General features: G+C 32.2%; 1 protein-coding gene across 2 annotated transcripts in view; it reads left to right on the forward strand.

Moving 5' to 3' along the window:
- The first annotated feature begins 15,940 nt into the window (after positions 1–15,940).
- The window catches only part of TECRL (trans-2,3-enoyl-CoA reductase like), a 109,964-nt gene continuing 107,096 nt past the window's right edge, over positions 15,941–18,808 (forward strand). For both annotated transcript variants that reach the window (XM_007193542.2, XM_007193543.2), the window contains exon 1: positions 15,941–16,253. In XM_007193542.2, the coding sequence (XP_007193604.1) occupies positions 16,020–16,253 (234 nt within the window). In that variant the 5' untranslated portion in view covers positions 15,941–16,019. The remainder of the gene's footprint in view (positions 16,254–18,808) is intronic.

Raw genomic sequence — 18,808 nt, forward strand, 5'->3', positions numbered from 1 at the left:
TTACAAATATTTTCGCTTCTCTTCATATTTTCTCCTGAACAAACTTTTGGGTTGAAATACTTTGTATCAGGCAGTCATTTAAATTTTCCTCAGAAGACTTGGAGTCAAGCCCAGATGTGTCCTTTTTATAACTCTGTCAAATTGCTTAACCACCAGTTAAAGGTTTGCTGTATCCAGTTCTATTTGATGAAGATTAAAAAACCTTTAAAAGCACACACACACAAAAACCCTATTACACATGATTGTTTTGAGGAGCAGCTAAGATTATTAGAAAGTGTATGAATGGCATTACACAAAATGTGATAATTTATTTGCTGTTTGTTTTCCAAAATCAACTTGTATGCTTTTCTGAAGTACAAATTGAAATAGTATTAATGTAATTTGAATCAAGAATATAGTTAGTTCTTCTCTGTCCTTCTATAATAAAAGCAAACGTTATCTCATAGCATATGACTTATTTGCTAAACTAATGATGACACAATTCAAATAATTCAGTGTGCCAGGAGCTATTCCACACAATGGAGTTTTCAACATCCAACATGACCTGCCACAGACAGTTTAAGATTATGACTAATGATAGTGCCAGAGAACTATTAAAAATGTCAATTTATTTGTCTCATGTTGGCATTGGATCTTCAATTAAAGTATGTAATTATTAAGTAGAAAATCAAACAAAATTATATTTCAGTTTTTCAAAAACATACATTCAGTGAAATGAATGTACAATCAAATATGATGATTAAACTGTATTTTAAAATTAGCTTAGATTTTTCTTAATCAGATTTGAACTAGAAGAGTAAGATCCTATAACTTTGAAGCGTCTTTCCTGAAATCTCTTCAGACATAGAATTTACAAATTTATTACAAACAGTATAAATGGATATTAATTGCTTTAGTAATCTAAAGAGCATATCTTAAAAAAATTAGTCAGACTTTATAACAAGCTGAAATGAAAAGTGGTATAGAATGAATATGTGAGTCTGAGCAGCATACATGTGTGATAAATATGTTATTTTACTGTTGTAAAACTTTAACACTTTATGTAATGTAACACTAGTATGGACCATAAACCCATTACAGGCTGAGCACATAAGGGAAAGTAACATTTAAGAGAAAACCCCAAATCTGAATCTACTGAAGCAGCCATCAGTACACATTAGTTTTTACCGTAAAAATATATTGTCGCTCTGCAAAAGGTAAGCAGTCTTTTTTTTAGTGCTGTGGGAAAAGTTTCATATCCCCATGTGTTCCTTATTATGCCAGGTAGTGTATTTATTTTCCATTCTCTATTGATTCTAAATTTTCATGTCAATATTCTATTCAATATTATTCTTTATCAGAGTAACTGGATTAATAGATCATTTAGTTTTGCCAAACTAGTAAGCATCGATGTGGAGAATATGAAATACTGAATGACACAGGTTGATTTTTATGAGAAAAATGTATATTTAGAAATTTGAAAAAAAATACTTTATATAATTATGATGTGGATTAGGGGGAAATGAGAGGCTGTGGGATAGTGCATTAAATAAAATATACATAACTTTGTTTAAAGAACAATTTCATGATTACTAAAAACATTTTTTAAAGAATTGTGATGTATAAGCACATTTAAAAATTTAAACTGTTGCTGAACACATTAGCTAGCCAGTGTTTGTGTCTGTTCTCAAAATTGGGATGGTCTACATCCACACTTTTTCTCACTTACTACATGGAAAATTCAAGATATCTATTTAAATTGGCAGCTAAGAAATATTACTTATTCTATATTATACTTGCATAATGTAGTCTACCTGAAGAAACAAGAAAAATCCTAGAAATTCTTTTAAGAAAAGCTTCTGGTCTAAAAAATTTTCTAAATGCAGAGGCAAATACATGTATATTTACATATACATACATTATTGTGTATCTTGTCCATTTTGGTTTTGATAGCTACAAAACTACTAAATCTTAAAGACTACTTTCAGCTACAATGATCTGCAGTACATTTAGACTGTCTGCTTTGTTTCATGTTTAACTTATTCAAGATACATTTAATAAATATTTTTCTTATACCTACTATATGCCTGACAATTATTCTTGGTGTTGAATATACCATGGTAAACAAACAGATTACTTCCTACTCTGTGGAGCTTATATTCCAGTGGAAGTAGGAGGAGAATGTTTAAAATACATTCTTAATGTGTCAAATGATGATATGTGCTCGGAAGAAACGATGGAGGATAAGGACCCAGACTTATGGCCAATAGAGACAGAATGGTTAAGAACTTCCTCTTTAAAATGATGATATTTAAGCAGAGACCTGGAAAAAAATTTTTAAGTGGTCTTGCAAATTATCTGAGTAATTGGACTCCAAGGAGAGTGAAGACAAGTTGCAAATCTCAGGGGAGAGATGCTTGATGTTTTCCAGAAACAGCTGAACCAGAGTGATGGAGCAGAGTAAGCAAAGAGAACAGTGGGGAAAGACAAGAGACGGGGGCTCCAGCAGTACAAGACTCTGCAGTGTACCTTATCTTTGCGTTTACTTTTTAGGGAGATGATAAGATAGATTTGGTTTACTCAGGGCTTGGCTTTTGAGAAACAAGATTAGAAGAAGGAATAGGAGTTTGGAGGTTATTGCCATATTCAAAATGAGAGATGATGATGTGTTGAGCGATGTGACGTCTTCACAGCATTTTCTGTGAAGGTTGTGAAAATGCTCAGACTCCAGTTATTTTTAAACAATAAACTCAACAGCATTTGCTGTTGGACTGGCTATGGGTTGTGAGAAAGGAGAGAGATAAGGTTGATACATGAATGCTGGTCAGAAAAACTAGAATTGCCATTTACTGAAATGTAAATGACTGCAGGGAGAATGTCGGAGAAAATCAGGATTTTCAAATTTTGTTTTGTTTTTAGACATGCCATACTTGAGATGTCTCTTAGGTTATTTATCCACATGAGATATAAGTAAGTAATTGGACATGGGAGTGTGGTGTTTATGGTACAGACCAGAGCTGGAGCTGTGATTTTTTTCCCCATGCATAGGCTGCATTTAAAAGTATATGACTTCCTGAGAATCCATTGCTCACTATTCCACTTTCTTCATGCCTTTGCTCAAGTACCACCTACCCAACTTTTCTTAGCACTGATTTATTTTTCTCCTTAATATTTACCACCTTCTACTACACTATATAATTTGCTGTATATTACAGGTCTCTCTACCCAACAGAATGTGCACTCCAGGAGGCAGGTTGCTTGTTTATTTTGTTCATTGATATATCTCTACCTGTTGAAGGAGGCCATCAAAAATATGTGACCACCAATTGACCCATGAGCTGGACCTGGGCAATTGGAGGCTCCCCACCCCCTCCCTGTCCTTTGAATATGCTTTCAGCTTGCCTTCCCTGCTCCCAGAAGCTGCTCCAAGCATGCAACCTTGAAATAGAAATGTGAAGCTATCCTTACTGGTATGTGACTGTGACTGAACCCAGTTAGGCTCTAAATAAACTTTTAAGGTTCTGGTGGGCAGGTGAAGAAATCTACTTGTCTTTTGGCTGCCCAAGACAAACCTCATAAGTAAATTCCCTTGCTTTTTAAAAGTTACCCCTGCCAATCTGGAGTGGCTACCTTTTTCTTAGGTTTCTCCCTACCCTCTGTGTAAGGGGGCCAGTTTCAGACAATACCCAGAAAGATCCGAGGAGTTTTTGAAGTAACACTATCACCCAGCATAGTGTCTGGAACGTAGCAGGTGCTAAGTGAATATTTGTTGATTAAAGAAAAAGCCATAAAGCAGGATAGTATTACTTAGAGAGTGATTGTTATATGGAGAAAGCAAGAGTTTTTGGACTAACACAAGGGAAGAGCAGCAGCATTTAGGGGTTCAGGAGGAATTCTAGAAAGAAATCCTTGGGAAACTATGCAAGTGATAAAGAAAGAATGAGGGGAGATGGAGTCTCAGAGGTCAAAGGTTGAAAATGTTTTAGAGATTGTGACTTACTCGGTTACACACTGCAGACTGGTTTGAAAACTGAAGACAGAATTGAAAATTTGATTTGTAAGAAGAGGAAAGGAAATGGGATAAGGATTTCAGATAAGATTTGTAAGGGTTTCTATACAGAGAGGAACATAGAAATAAAGGGTAGATAGATGGAAGAAGACATGGGGTAAAGAGAAGTTGTTTATTTTTTAATATCAGTGATATTATGACATTTATAAGCTAATATTAATGATACTGTAAGAAGAATTTAAAATGATGATACAGAAAACAAAGGACTAATTGCTGGAACAATGTTCTTAACCAGCAAAAGGAAATGGGAATTTGTGTACAATTGGAGGCTCTGTCCTTAGGTGGGAGAAGGTCAGTCTTGCAATATGAGTGCAAAGAAGTAGGAATATATGGGCACAGAGGCAGGTTTATTGACAGATGTGGAACTTGTCTTACCACTGCTTATATTTTCTTATTGGTATCTGAAGAAAATTCAACAGTTGAGAGAGAGAAGAGTGGGGTAAAAGTGTTAGAAGAATAAGAAAAAAGGGAAAGTTCCAGACACTAAGATATGTCCAGTTAAATACAGATGTGTCAGGAGTGGGTGGCAAAATGTACAGATTAGCCCTTTCCAAACAAAGTCTTTTACTATACATATTGGGCAGAAGAGAAATGATTTTATAGCACATAATTTTCTGTTAACTTTTATTATTAAGAACTCATTTTATACATAGTTTGATATATATGAATATTATCACATTTACATATATACACATATGCACTTTCCTTTTTCATTAGCATTTAACCTTCAAAAATTTTAGTTTAATTTTCAGTAACTTATTCATTTTAAGTGCTTTTAAGGTCGACAGGCATAATAATAAGATTTATTAACAAGAAAGTTAATAGACATAATACTTGTTACATAAACTTGAATAGATGTAAAATAATGTTAACAGACACATACTTGTTTATAGAAAGATTTTAAATTGTGTTATATCAATCAGGAGTGAAATAATAAGCACATTAATATTCATCACTTAGCTGATGACCTATGTGATATTTAGAACCAAACTTTAGAGTGTTTATAAAATCATCCTGCAGATTTACTATTTACAGACAGAAGAAAAGAGTCAAGAGAAATAACTCTAAATTAGAAGAAAAACAATTTATGGCATTTTTCATAGTTCCTGGTATAAGGTATTGGTGCAATGTAAATTTCATAGTAATTTTATGGTAATTATTCATTTCTATAATTTATTCTAAAGTGCCCTTTATGTGTAGACACCACTAAAATATAAATGATGTAATGTCATAACAGTGAAACTCATTGCTCTGAAGACAAGCCAGGAAACAAAGCTACTAATACACTTACTAGGAGGTTCAAACTTGCAAGATGCCATGGATACCTGGAGGAAAACTCCAGATCCCTACTATTTTTTTCCATTTAATCTCATCGCAGATGAGAAATACATTTTAAATTAAAAGCTTGTAGCCTTATATATCTATTCTTCATCTCTTTTGAGTCATATAGTTTGAGCCTTTTTCATTTATACCAAAAGTACTTCTTATTTTTAAGTAGTTACAAGGTTAAAGAGTAACAATAATAATATAAAGAACATCCTTAACCAAGATTTACCATTTTTTGACTTGTATAAATACATTTTATTTTCCTAAAACTATTTGAGATTTAGTTCCAAACATCAAGGCGCTTTCTTCCTAAATAAATCAGCATTTATTTCCCAAGTACACTTTCTTACATAATTATGTTAAAAATTATTCAACTTAGAACATTAACTATTTATACAAAGATATTATTTAATATACAGTTCAATGTGTCTTCAATTATCTCAGATTCATCCTTTATAGCATTACACAAATTTCTACCTTATCCTGCATCCAACTGAGAAGTAAATATTAATTATTGTTCATGTTTCTTTAGTATTTCTTCATCTGAAACAGCTATTTAGTAATTCTTTTACATTGTAATTTTGAGGAATTTAGTTCAGATGTCTTATTTATTTTTATCTGACATTCCCTTATGATTAAAGTGAACAATTATTTTTGGAAGGAGTACTACAGAATTAATATAGCCTTCTCAGTATATCATATCAGGAGATACAAGATATCAGTTTATGGTATTTTGTTGATGTTAATATAGATCACTTATGGTGATGGCTCCCATATTTCTTCAATGAAACATTACCACTTTCCCTCTTTAATCTGTGATTATTTGATAGACACATTGAAACTATGTACATATCATGTTTTATTGTCCATTGAAGATTCTTGCCAGAAAAATTTTAATATAATGATAGCAAAATGGTGTTTTTGTGGTTCTCTTATTCCTTATTACTTGATATTCTACTGTAAAGAATTACCATTCTTCACTATTTATGTAATTGCATAGACCAATAAGAGAAGAGATACAATAAAAATCTTGTATTTTATATCTTTCTGATATATGATATTTCTTAATTCATCTATTGTCAGTACATTCTACCAGGGGACAGAAATGGCGGAGTTTGAGTATGACTCTTCTGTTTTCTTTTTCTTTTTTTTTTTTTTACTGGAGTATAGTTGCTTTACAATATTGTGTTAGTTTCTGCTGTACAGCAAAGTGAATCAGCTATACATATACATATATTCCCTCTTTTTTGGATTTCCTTCCTATTTAGGTCACCACAGAGCATTGAGTAGAGTTCCCTGTGCTATAAAGTTAGTTCTCATTAGTTATCTATTTTATACATAGTAGTGTATATATGTCAATCCCAATCTCCCAATCCATCCCACCTCCTCCTTCCCCCCTTGGTATCCATACATTTGTTCTCTACAGAGTATGACTATTCTTGATTGGATGTTTCTTTGCTAATATAATCAAAGGAATATTCTGGTCCCACATATAATCTAACCCAATATTGATATTCACTGTACTTATTAACATAAAACTATATCTTACCCATTGTTTTATACCATCTTAAGCATAATTTTTATATTGCCATTCATTTGTACATTCATTAAATTTTTTTGAGCACCTTCCATACTACACACTAGGTATTGTGCTGTATTCTTTCAAAAACAGGTTAAGATAAATACTGATATTTAAAGAAAATACAATTCCTTTAGAGAAACTGCATAATATACCAAATCAAAAGACAAAAGAACATAGCTCTGAGTATAGTGCAGTTTAATTTCCTTATATAGTAAACAGAAGGATCTTGTGATGGCCTACTTTAGTCCTTAAGAAAATTGTGTAATTCTGGGTATCACTATGGCCCAAGTAAATTCCAGAATGGCTAGGATGTAGGAATGGCAGGAAAATTGACTCATGGTGCAAATTTAGAGTGAATTGAAGTCAGAGAAGCAGAAGCCTATATATATATGTCAAGGGACATTATGTTTGTTATTTCATTAAGAGCAAGCTCCCCAAAGAGCAGCATCAATTGTTCTAAGATATCACACACACACACACACACACACACACACACACACACACACACATGCATTTGTAAGCATAGATATACTCACACATAGATGATATTGTGTGTTTGCCATTGCAAAGTGTGTGTTTATCATTTTGCAGTCACATTTATATTTTGATAGTATATACATATAGCTTGTTGAATGATTTTAACTATGCAATGACAAACAATAGATCCCTACATACGTATTTAGCTCTGTATGTGTATGTATGTGGCCATAAAAGGTGATGCTGGAAAGTGATTAAGAACTTGGACTGGTTTGTGACTATGCCACTTTTTGACTATTCACTTTGGTGAAGTTACTTATATTCTCTGTGCCTCTTTCTGCATCTATAATAAAAACTATATTATACAGTTGCTATGTGGATAAGCACTGAGTATATTGCCTGCACCATAATAAGCCTCACATGGTCACTGACTATTATTCTGTGAATACCAAATACTTCACTACAAGCATAACTTCTGCTGTTTTTTCTAAATAGATTAAACTATGCAAATCTTGTGGCATAAAATGTATAAAAATGAAAACAACATTACAACCCCAGAGAATCACCAGACAAGATAATATTTCAAATAGTGCTAGTTAACCTCTTTCCTTCAAGGTGAAAATGCACCTCAAACATCTCAGGTCATACTACTTAAATTATTTGAAATGTGCATGAAAAACCTAAATAAAAATAATATTATTGACTTTTAAATTATGAGGATGAAGAGTTAATACCCTCACTCTGTTTGTACTGTCTCATTCTTATCTTTCTGATGTTTTTAAGTTTTCTTGAAAATCTATGAAACCAAAAAATGTGCTGGCCTCAATCCCCCAAGCCCAATGAAGAAAGAAGCTGTACATAATAAAAAATGAACACACTGAGTCCTTATTTCTCAAATGGAAAACTTTTTGTTTGACCATGATTTCCTCACAACTTACCAAAGTAGAGATAAAACTGCCTAGAAAGTGTATGCATTTGCTTCTAAATATATAGACCCCAGGTATTTGGATTTTTTTTTTTTTTTCAAGTTTTTCTTTCAACATTGAGAAAGGAACTCTGTAGTGCACACAGTTCATGGCAACAAATCCCTTACAGAGGAGGAATAGGCATGGCCTCAGCTCCCAAAATAAAGGACAGCACTTGCCAACACACATCAGAGAACAACTGCAATCGCGTGGCAGACTCTGGGAAGGGCAAGCCTGAATGTCTGGAAACTCTCCAGGGATGAATCAGAGAACACAGGAGAGGGCACAGCCAACTGCCGTAATGAAAACATAGTGTGCAATCAAGAAAAAATGAAGAAGGCAGAGCTGAGTTAAAGACTGAGATTAAATGGTTTGTGGTGAGTTTGTAATTTATGTAAATGGCCCAAAGAAAACATTTTGGTAAATACTGAACTCAAAATTAAAAAAAAATAAAGACAAGTTAAATAGAAATACATGGTCTGCTTGAAACTGAATATGAAGTAAGTTCCATCTCCTTTGCACTTTTCCTTTTCTACAGATATTTTAATTTTACAAGAAACTTGAACCTTGTACACACAAGATGAGACTATGTTTTCCTCAATTTACAAAAATGATTAAATCTCCGTTCAATTGATTCACTTTTCAGGAAACCATTTAGTTTCACCATAGTCTTAGTGAAATAGAGAGACTTCCAATCCAGTCTAATTTATTAGTTACTAATAATGTATAGGATTTCACGGTTCATTTTCACAAACATTATTTTAATGGTACAATAATCTTGTGAGGGAAAGACTACTATGCAGATCTTATTTCTATTTGTTTTTTTATTATAGCTGATTTTAAACAGGGAGCAAACTTTTAAATATTACTTGGATATTATAGTTAGAAGGATCATTAGATATCATTCTGAGCGTGCATTCATTTCATGAATGATACAACCAGTATTAAGAGAGGTTTCCCAGTTTATCCAGTATCACACAGCAGACATTGGCAGAGTTAGACCAAGAATCTACATTTCTGAATTTAACTCCAGAGTTCTTTCCCCTACGTTTCAGCTACAGTCTTTTTTAATAGAACAACTATTATTTATCTATAATCTGAATGAATTTATTCATCATTATTTCTTATTGATGACTGTTTTAGATCAACTCTCCTAATTTGTTGGTCAAAACTGTAAAACTGAAACTTTGTCATGGTAAAAACACCTGTTTTTCTCTCTTAATCCTTTCCTTTATTACAAGTAATTTATTTCATATAACCAAAATAAATACTCAATTATTATATAAAATGTTTCAATCATTATCTATTAGTTCAAATGTTAACATCAGTGGTTTTAACCACTTAGTAGTTTCAGGACTTTAAGAAGCTTGTGTAACAAATCAGGATATAAAACATTCTTCTGGGAAAACTCATATCCTCTGGAGACTCAGAAAATAATTTATGTTCATATTACTGAAGTCCTTTCTATCTGCCTTTAGCCTGCTGATTCAGAGCCCATTTCATAGTTCATTGGTATCACTAAAATTGAGAAAATTAGAGAAAAAAATAAGACTATATCAACTTTATAGAGGAAGAGGATGATAAATATACTTGCAGGTATTTTAAGGAGTCAATTGAACTAGGTTAGAAATCTGTCGGCCCATCAGTGTGGTAATTATGAGTAAATTTCATTTTCCAGTGACTGTAACCATTTAGATTTAGAAAAGTAGAGAAGAGGAATAATCTGAATGCTTGAGTAGGGTGATGGGGTAAAGAAAAACATAGATCTGATTTTGGGAGGTATAAATCTGATTTTGGAGACAACACTGAGAATGTATGTTGTATGTGTATATTGAATGCCCTCCATTTTTCAGAAACTTCTCTATTTACTTTATATGCATTGTCTGACTATATTTCATAAGAGTCTTGTGAAATTCATAATGTTATCAAAATGTGACTGATAATGGAAAGCTTGACATCACATAGCTATTTAACTATTACAAGGAACTTCTTGAACCCATACTATTTCCACTAAAAATGTTATTTGCTAGACACATATTACTTGCTTATATATTTGCCTAGGTCCAAGTATAGTATGACTTGATGTTTATTTTAATATTCTGCTCCCACCTTAACTTCCTAAACTCTAATTCTTTGTACCTTATATATAAAATTTTCTTATGAACATTGACCAAAAAATATCCATGACAAGTGGTTTGTCTTTGGCTTCCTATTTCTTTCTCTTTCACCCAACTAACTCCAGGTTTAGTGTCTTTGAGGATTTACTCAGGTGACAGTACAGATTAAAGACATAGGTCTTATCATGAAGTTTTTTCTATTATCAAAGGAGTCCAGTGACTACCTTATCGTGATGTCATTGATTAGTATCTCAACTTAAAGAGGAAAATTTATTCACATGATGATTTATTCATTCAACAAACAATGTTGAGTACTTAGTATATGCCAGGAATTATACTATGCCTTGAAGGTAGAGTGATGGACAAAATTAGATCTGATCTTTGCCTCATGAATTTTATGCTGTGGTGGTTAAATATCACAAATATGTTTGGATAATTACAATTTTCATTACTTGACTAAAGTATCAACAAAAAATGTAACTACAGAGAAATGAACTACTCTCCAGAAAAATGGCTGAGAATAATTTATCCAACGATGGGCATAATGTCCTTTCTTTTTACATTTTTGCCATTGATTCAGAGCAAAAGTGTATCAATTCTGTAAATTCCCAATATTATAATTTTATAAGAATATTCATTGTTAACATGGAGATGTTCAAATTTAAGAAACTATGAGTTAGAAAATCCACAATGCAATTTTGGAAATACATGGAGTATCTATCATAAAAACTGAACTACGAAGACCCTCAACATTGAAGAAGAACAAAGTCAGATGGCCAACATTACCAGACATTAAGACTTATTATGAAGTTACCATAATAAGGATGATGTGGTGTTGGCAAAAGAATAGACAGATAGATCAGTGGAACAGAATAGACAGCCTAGAAATAGACCCACACAAGTATAATCAAGCAATTATAGGCAGGCCAATGGAGAAAGGATAGTCTTTCCAACAAATGGTACTGGGACAGCTTGAAACCCACATGCAAAAAGAAAATGAATCTATTCACAGACCTTATATCTTTCACATACATTAACTCAAAATGGATCATAGACATAAATGTAAAATGCAAAACCATACAATTTACAGAAAACAACACACCAAAAGCCCAGTCCATGAATGAGAAAAAGTGGTAAGTTGGACTTCATTAAAATTTAAAACCCTTGCTCTGCAAAAGATACTCTTAAGAAAATTAGAAAACAAGACAAACAGGTAGAAGGCATGTGGAAAACACATATCTGATAAAGGACTTATATCCAAAATACAAAAAGAACTCTCAAAAATCAACAGTAGGGGGAAAAAAAAGCAATTACAATATGGACAAGAGATCTGGACAGGCACCTCACCAAAGACATACAGATGGCAAATAAGCATAAGAAAAGATGCTCTACATCATTTGTCATTAGAGAATTGCATATTTAAACAATGAGATACCACAACACACCTACTAGAATGGCCAAATTCCAGCAACAGTGATAATACCAAACACTGTAGAGGATGTGGCGCAACAGGAACTCTCATTCACTGCTGGTAGGAATGCAAAATGGTACAACCATTTTGGAAGGCAGTCTGACAGTTTCATACAAAGCTAAACATAGGCCTACCATTGAATTAAGCAATCACACTCTTAGTTCTTTACCCAAATAAATTGAAATTATACTCATACATAAACCTGAAAACAAATGTTCATGGCAACAACGAAGATGTCCTTCAATAGATGAATGAATAAGTAAACTGTGGTACATTCATATAATGGGGTATTATTCAGTGATTTTTTAAAAAGCTCTAATTTTAAATGCATATTGTTAAGTGAAAGAAGCCAGTCTGAAAACATTACATACTGTATGATTCCAACTAATGATATTCTGGAAAAGGCAAAACTACAAAGACAGTAAAAATATCAGTGGTTGCCAGGAATTCAGGAGGAGTGCAGAGAGGGATGGAAAGGTAGAGTACAGGACATTCTCAGGTCAGTGAAACTATTCTGTATGTTGTTATCATGGTGGATACATGAATTTATCCATTTGTCAAAAGTCATAGAACTTTAGTTTAGTTTAGTCCTAAAACACCAAGACTAAACTCTAAAATAAAGTATGGACTTTAATTCATAAATATCTATCAATATTGGTTCATCAATTGTAACAAATGTTTCACACTAATGCAAGATATTAATAATAGGATGTATAGTGTGTTGGGAGGGAAGAGAATAAATATATGGGAACTCCGCACTTTTAATTGCCCAAATTTTGTTTGAACTAAAACTGCTCTAAAAATGTCTATTAATTATTTTAAATGATCTCATAGGAAGTAGCACTTCAAATGGAAAATAAACGGAAATAATATGCTTTCTGTCAAAAAGAAATGAAAAAAAAAAGAAATGAAAAATATGAGGATAAAGAAAAATGACATTGTAAGCCCCCCTCTTCACATTTTACTGTAAGTAAATGCAATTGGAATAAAGATTCCTGTTTTATAGTGCATTGTTTTATAATAGTTTTCTATTATAAATATATTTAAACTGCAATCTAGTTCAAAGTGGTATGCCAGGTCTAGTATTAAACAAATAGTAATTCATGGTATTAATTTCATTACGATGTATTTAGCAATAATCTTAAAAGAACACCTTAGCATATATAAAACATTTTATTTTTAAAGTTACTTCAAAATACAAAATGAAACAATGAATAGCATAATATCTGAAATGTTTTTTATTCTCTTCCAAAATTTTTAACTTAGGTGACCAGCACAGACAAAAATCTACAATTTTCTCCTTTTAAATAATGCCATTTTGCACCCATTTTTTCTTTCTCCATTCCTTTTTTTTTTTTTTTGCATGTGTCAGTATATGTTTACTTCATACCTTTTACTTTAGCATAATTTTACAAAAACATTGAAAAGAAAGTTTTTTGTGTAGTTTTTTACTCAGTTTCCCCTATCTTAACATCTTGCATAACCTTGGTCAAAACTCAGAAATTAATATTGGTATAATACTATTAATTAAACTTCAGATGTTATTCTTATTTTACTGGATTTTCTATTCATTTATTTTCTCTTCCAGAAAACAATCAGGATACCATATTGCATTTTTATTCATGTCTTTACATAGTCTCTTTTGATCTGCCATAGTATCTCAATTTTTCCTCATTTTTTATATTCTTGACAGTTTGAGAGAATATTAGGTCTTTTTGTAGAACGTCCCTCAATTTGTGTTTGTCTGATATTTTCTCATGGTTAGACTGAGGTAATGAACTTTTGGAAGAATACCCCAGAGGTGAAGTACCCTCATCTCATGATATCAGTTGGTACATGATATCAGCATGACTCTTCATGGTGATATTAGACTTGGCCTCTAGGTTAAAATGCTATTTGCCTGCCAGGTTTTTCCACCATCAAGCTTCTATTTTCCACTTCCATTCATTGTGTTACTTAAGTGAAACCCACATTCAAGGGGAGATTTTTATATATAATTTGCAATTCTTGTGTATGAAAATTTCACCCCTTGTCCCAATTTATTTATCTATTATTTATTCAATCACTTATGTATAACAGTATGGACTCAGATATTTACACTGTTCTTTGAGTTAGAATATATTATCATCAGTATTTATGTTCTTACTTGAATTATTCCAGTGTTGGCAATGGGAGCTCTTGCAGTTTGGCACCTGTGTCCTTCAACTATTCCTTTTTTTTTTTTTTTAAATAGAAACTATCTCTGAAGATTATATTATATGGGTTGCACAGTTATGTTACCTTGCTATAATGTGCTAGTAGTTTACCTCAGCATGCAATTAATTTACATCATTCTGCCTACACCGTTAAGATACATTTATTGATCGATTATTTATTAGTTGATTATTTGTTTAATACATATGTATTAGGCACCTGCTGTGTGCCAGACACTGTTCTGAGCACTGTGGATAGATAAGAGGATGAGATCAGAGATATAAAAAAATGCTGATGATGCAGAGCCTTGTAGACCTTTTCAGAGGAATTTGGCTTTTTCATTACATAAAATAGGAATCCCCAAGCAGTGTGTTAAGCAGATAACTGCATTACCTGTTTTAATATAAGGATTGATCACTAGCTGCTGCCTTAAAAAGAGACTATAAATTGAACAATACTGACAAAGGGAGGCCAGTTTGGAAAAGCAATACAGGTGAGATTGATGCTTTGAAGTTAGCTGTGGAGATGGTGATAGGATTGTGTTCTGGATTTCTGATGGATTAGATCTGAGGTGTGGGAGGAAGGGAAATGTTAAGGGTAATCCCAAGTTTAAAGTCCTGAACAACTGGGGTGATAAAATTGACAATGCGTGTGTGTGTGTGTGTGTGTGTGTGTGTGTGTGTGTGCACAAATATATATACACATACATCCCTCTCTTCTACTTTAAATAATAAATATTAGTGTGCTGGTGGTCTAGAGTATGAAAATGATAACTGAACAATGTGTAAGTGAATCTCCAGCACATAATGTGCAGTCCAAATTTTTAAAACTACATTATTTTATTTAATTATAAAAGTTAAGATTAGTTTCATGTAGATGTTTAGATTTCCCCCTCTACTATTGTAGCCATTTTCTTTTTCATGTTTTCATTGAAAATAACATCCCAGAATACTTTCCTGTAATATTCCTTTGAATCGGTGACACTATAGTTTGGATTTTTGTCAGTTGTTCCTTCACCAGATTTACAGGTCTCAGAGTACCTGGAATCTTTCACAAACACTTCTTTCCAGTTTGTTTATCACTTTTCAGTGTTCATTCTGAATTATTTGAATTTGCCATAACCTAGTTTTGTGATAAATGTGATGTTCAGTACTGATTTTGTATACAAACTTAATGATTTCCTTATGATGTAATGTGCATAAAAATGTCAAAATAAGGTTTACTTCCTTTTCCTTAAATTATAAAGTTCCTCTGTATATATTCCAATCTCATAGATGATTTGCCATTTTTCTACTCCCTGTACGGAATGAAGAACTTGTCTGTTTTCTATCAGATGTATATGTGTGTATTCAAAACATGGCACAAATCTTTATCCTAGGCAGCATTTACCAAAAAATGTTGTTATGTAATAATGTACTAGGTATTTTAAAATCTAACTATAAGCAATATGCTAATTTTAAATACATCTACATGTGAATGTGTGAATAATAATATATGTGTTTAAAGATTAGTGAATTCAGAGATAAAACTCTTGTCTATTCTTTTCTTACTTTGGAATTTCAGATACTACTGGCCATATTAAGAAGCAGAGATAAAAGGAGAAAGCTAGAAATAATTTGAATGCTGGTCAAGTAATCTACATTGCAGCAATTCACAATAGTGTGTTATATATAGAAAGAGATCAGTCATTGTTTTCAAGCCTGCTAAATAAAACTGAACTCTTGGAATTGCATGCCACTTGACCTTTCCAGGTTTCACCAGCAGTATTTAACTTGTTTGAAGGGAACACACTTGCAAGTGTCTCCTGTTGACAAGACAGATTCTCCTGGTAGTTCACACAATGTTCAAAAGGCACAAGTTCCTTGCTTCAGAACGCAGGAGAGAATTAATTTCCCCAGGAGCTACACGGTCCATACTGAAGAATGACCTGAGAAATTTTCACTCTTTGTCGCAATTTATACTCTCAGCAGGCCCTCTAAGATCAACTCCAGCAGTTAAACATTCAAAAACTACTCACTTTGAGATTGAAATACTTGATGCTCAAACCAGAAAGCAGATATGTATTGTGGACAAGGTGAGTTTTATTTATTTATTTAAACTTCTCTTTTTTGCCCCAAAGATTATTGATCACTTGCTTAATGCTGATAAGACAATACCAAAATGTATCTCTGGATTTTAATATTAATTTTAAGATGAGTGGGATGGATACTTTATAATATACTTTAAAGTATACTTTATATACTTTGTTTCAGTAGAAAATATTCACTGAATTTTCATACTCAATTTAAATGGTACCTAATAATTATTAGGTTTTGGTTTTCCTCCTAACATTGGCCATTGGCAGGAGGTAAAATTTTAGTGCTCACCTTCTCAGCCTACATGACAAAATATCTTTCTCTTCATGTACTTCCTTGCATATTCAAATTTTCATAGAGTCTTAATAGTGTTTGTAGAAAACAGCAAGCAAAAGGCCCCAAAGTTATTAAAAGTAATATTTAGCATATGTGATAAAATCTAGTCATGTGAAAATTATTTATAATCGATTTAACTGTCTTGAAATATAACCATTTCACTTTTTATGAAAAGTTAACTCATTTCAAAACTACAGTGTTTAAGTTCTTAAAAAGAATGTCTTGCTTAATATGCTATTCCTCTATATTCATATCACATATCAATGTTTCACTAAGGAAAGATAAGATATATACTTCCTAGGTTAGAAAATTTAAAAAACAAATATATGTGTGTATTGTAGATATACATGTGTATGTACAATATTCTAGTCATTTTCAGTTTTTCTAAAGTTTGAAAAAACATTAGTATTTCAATTTATTATGAGAAAGATTGACATTTTTAATAAAACATATCTTTATTTTGCTTTACAGACAGGTTGAATAAGTTTTTTTTCTGTTGTTCTAAAATTAAAATTCAATCACTGATTCCATTTATCTATGCTCTAGCTGTGTTTCTAGATAAGAGGAAAAGAGAAGAAATTGTTTACTTGCTTCTAATTGCCAAGAAGATAATATATACTTTCTTATTTAGTAATTATAACACTATGACCAGCCCATTACTCGTGTAATATTAACATTTATTTACATATGGAAATGAAAAATACAGACCTTTTACAAGTTCATGCAGGTCATATGTGGACTATATGAAATTCAAAACCATTTCTTTGCAACTCTAAATCATATTCTTTTCTATAGTACCACTGGGGCCATGTATAAATGATAAATATGAATTACGTATAATAGACTTAAATTACAAACTTCAGGCATGTTACCATTTATTTTAAGTATCTCAGTAAAATGTATTTTTTATATCATACAGGAATAAGACAATTTTGTTTAATTGAAGTATAGTTGATTTACAATGTTGTGTTAGTTTCAGGTGTACAGCAATGTGAATCAGTTATACATATACATATATCCACTCTTTTTTATTTAGATTCTTTTCCCATATAGGCCATTACAGAGTACTGAATAGAGTTCCCTGTGCTACAAGGCAGGTTCTTATTAGTTACCTATTTTATAAATAGTAGTGTGTATATGTCAATCCCAATCTCCCAATTTATCCCTCCCCCCCATCCCCTGGTAACCATAAGTTTTTTTTCTACATCCATAGAATTTTAAAAATAAAATTATCATCCAGAGGTTGTTGATGTTTGCAGTTTCTCACTACTGAAAATTTAAAACTTACAAGGAAAATACAATGAAATGAAGGGGAATAAAACAATAAATGGAATAGATGTTATACTTGTCAAGGATTTCCAAAGACCAAAATTCTAAAATGAGGCTGGTTGTGTCTTTTCTGATATGTGTCTAAATGTTAACACAAAATCTACTTTAAAGTAATGAGAAAATGTTGGGCTCCTAATTATTTTCCTAGTACATTTAAAATTTCTGTTTTTGAGTTTTTATTTGAAGCTAAGACATGGAGCTTTACATTTTTAGGTATTACTTAAACTGCACAAAATTTAAGCATGCAGAAAGCCATCATTCTTTCGAGGTAAGGATTTGGTTACACTTGAACTTTAAGAGTCCTGGTAATTGCATCTCCAGTGGCAAACCTTTAGGGAAACTCAGTAGGCTAGCTAGAGGATTAATTTTGGATTCCTCACAGCCTTTATTGCACAATCAACACCATCTGATGTGCAACTTACTACATCCAAATCTCTGACTTGTCAGCAGCACAAATTTTGTTTTGTCTTGTTTTAGCTTTGTAATTTGGTAAATTGTCTTATAATAATGGCAAGACATTTAAAAGAAAAATAAATCTGGATTAGTTTACTTTTTTTTTTGCTTAATGATTGTAAACATGAGAAAAATTTTGTTTGTTGTCCAATATATTGTTTTTTTCTTGGACAAATTAACAACTATATTATGAGTAAGGTCATGTTAATTGCGTCTCATTAGACTTGGTTCTACCCAGTATTCAAAAGAAGTGTTGCTTATAACTTAGTCCCTGTCTTTCAGTAACTATAATGTTATAAGGTAGTCAAAGTTCAAGGTCATATATTTTGGAACTAAGTATACCTGGACTGAATCCCTGCTACATCAGTCATATTTATCAAAGGCTCGGGAAAGTCACTGAATTGCTGATCCCCAGGACTCTTATTTAGAACATAGG

Source organism: Balaenoptera acutorostrata, chromosome 5 (genome assembly GCF_949987535.1).
Source record: "Balaenoptera acutorostrata chromosome 5, mBalAcu1.1, whole genome shotgun sequence".
Lineage (NCBI taxonomy): Eukaryota > Metazoa > Chordata > Mammalia > Artiodactyla > Balaenopteridae > Balaenoptera > Balaenoptera acutorostrata.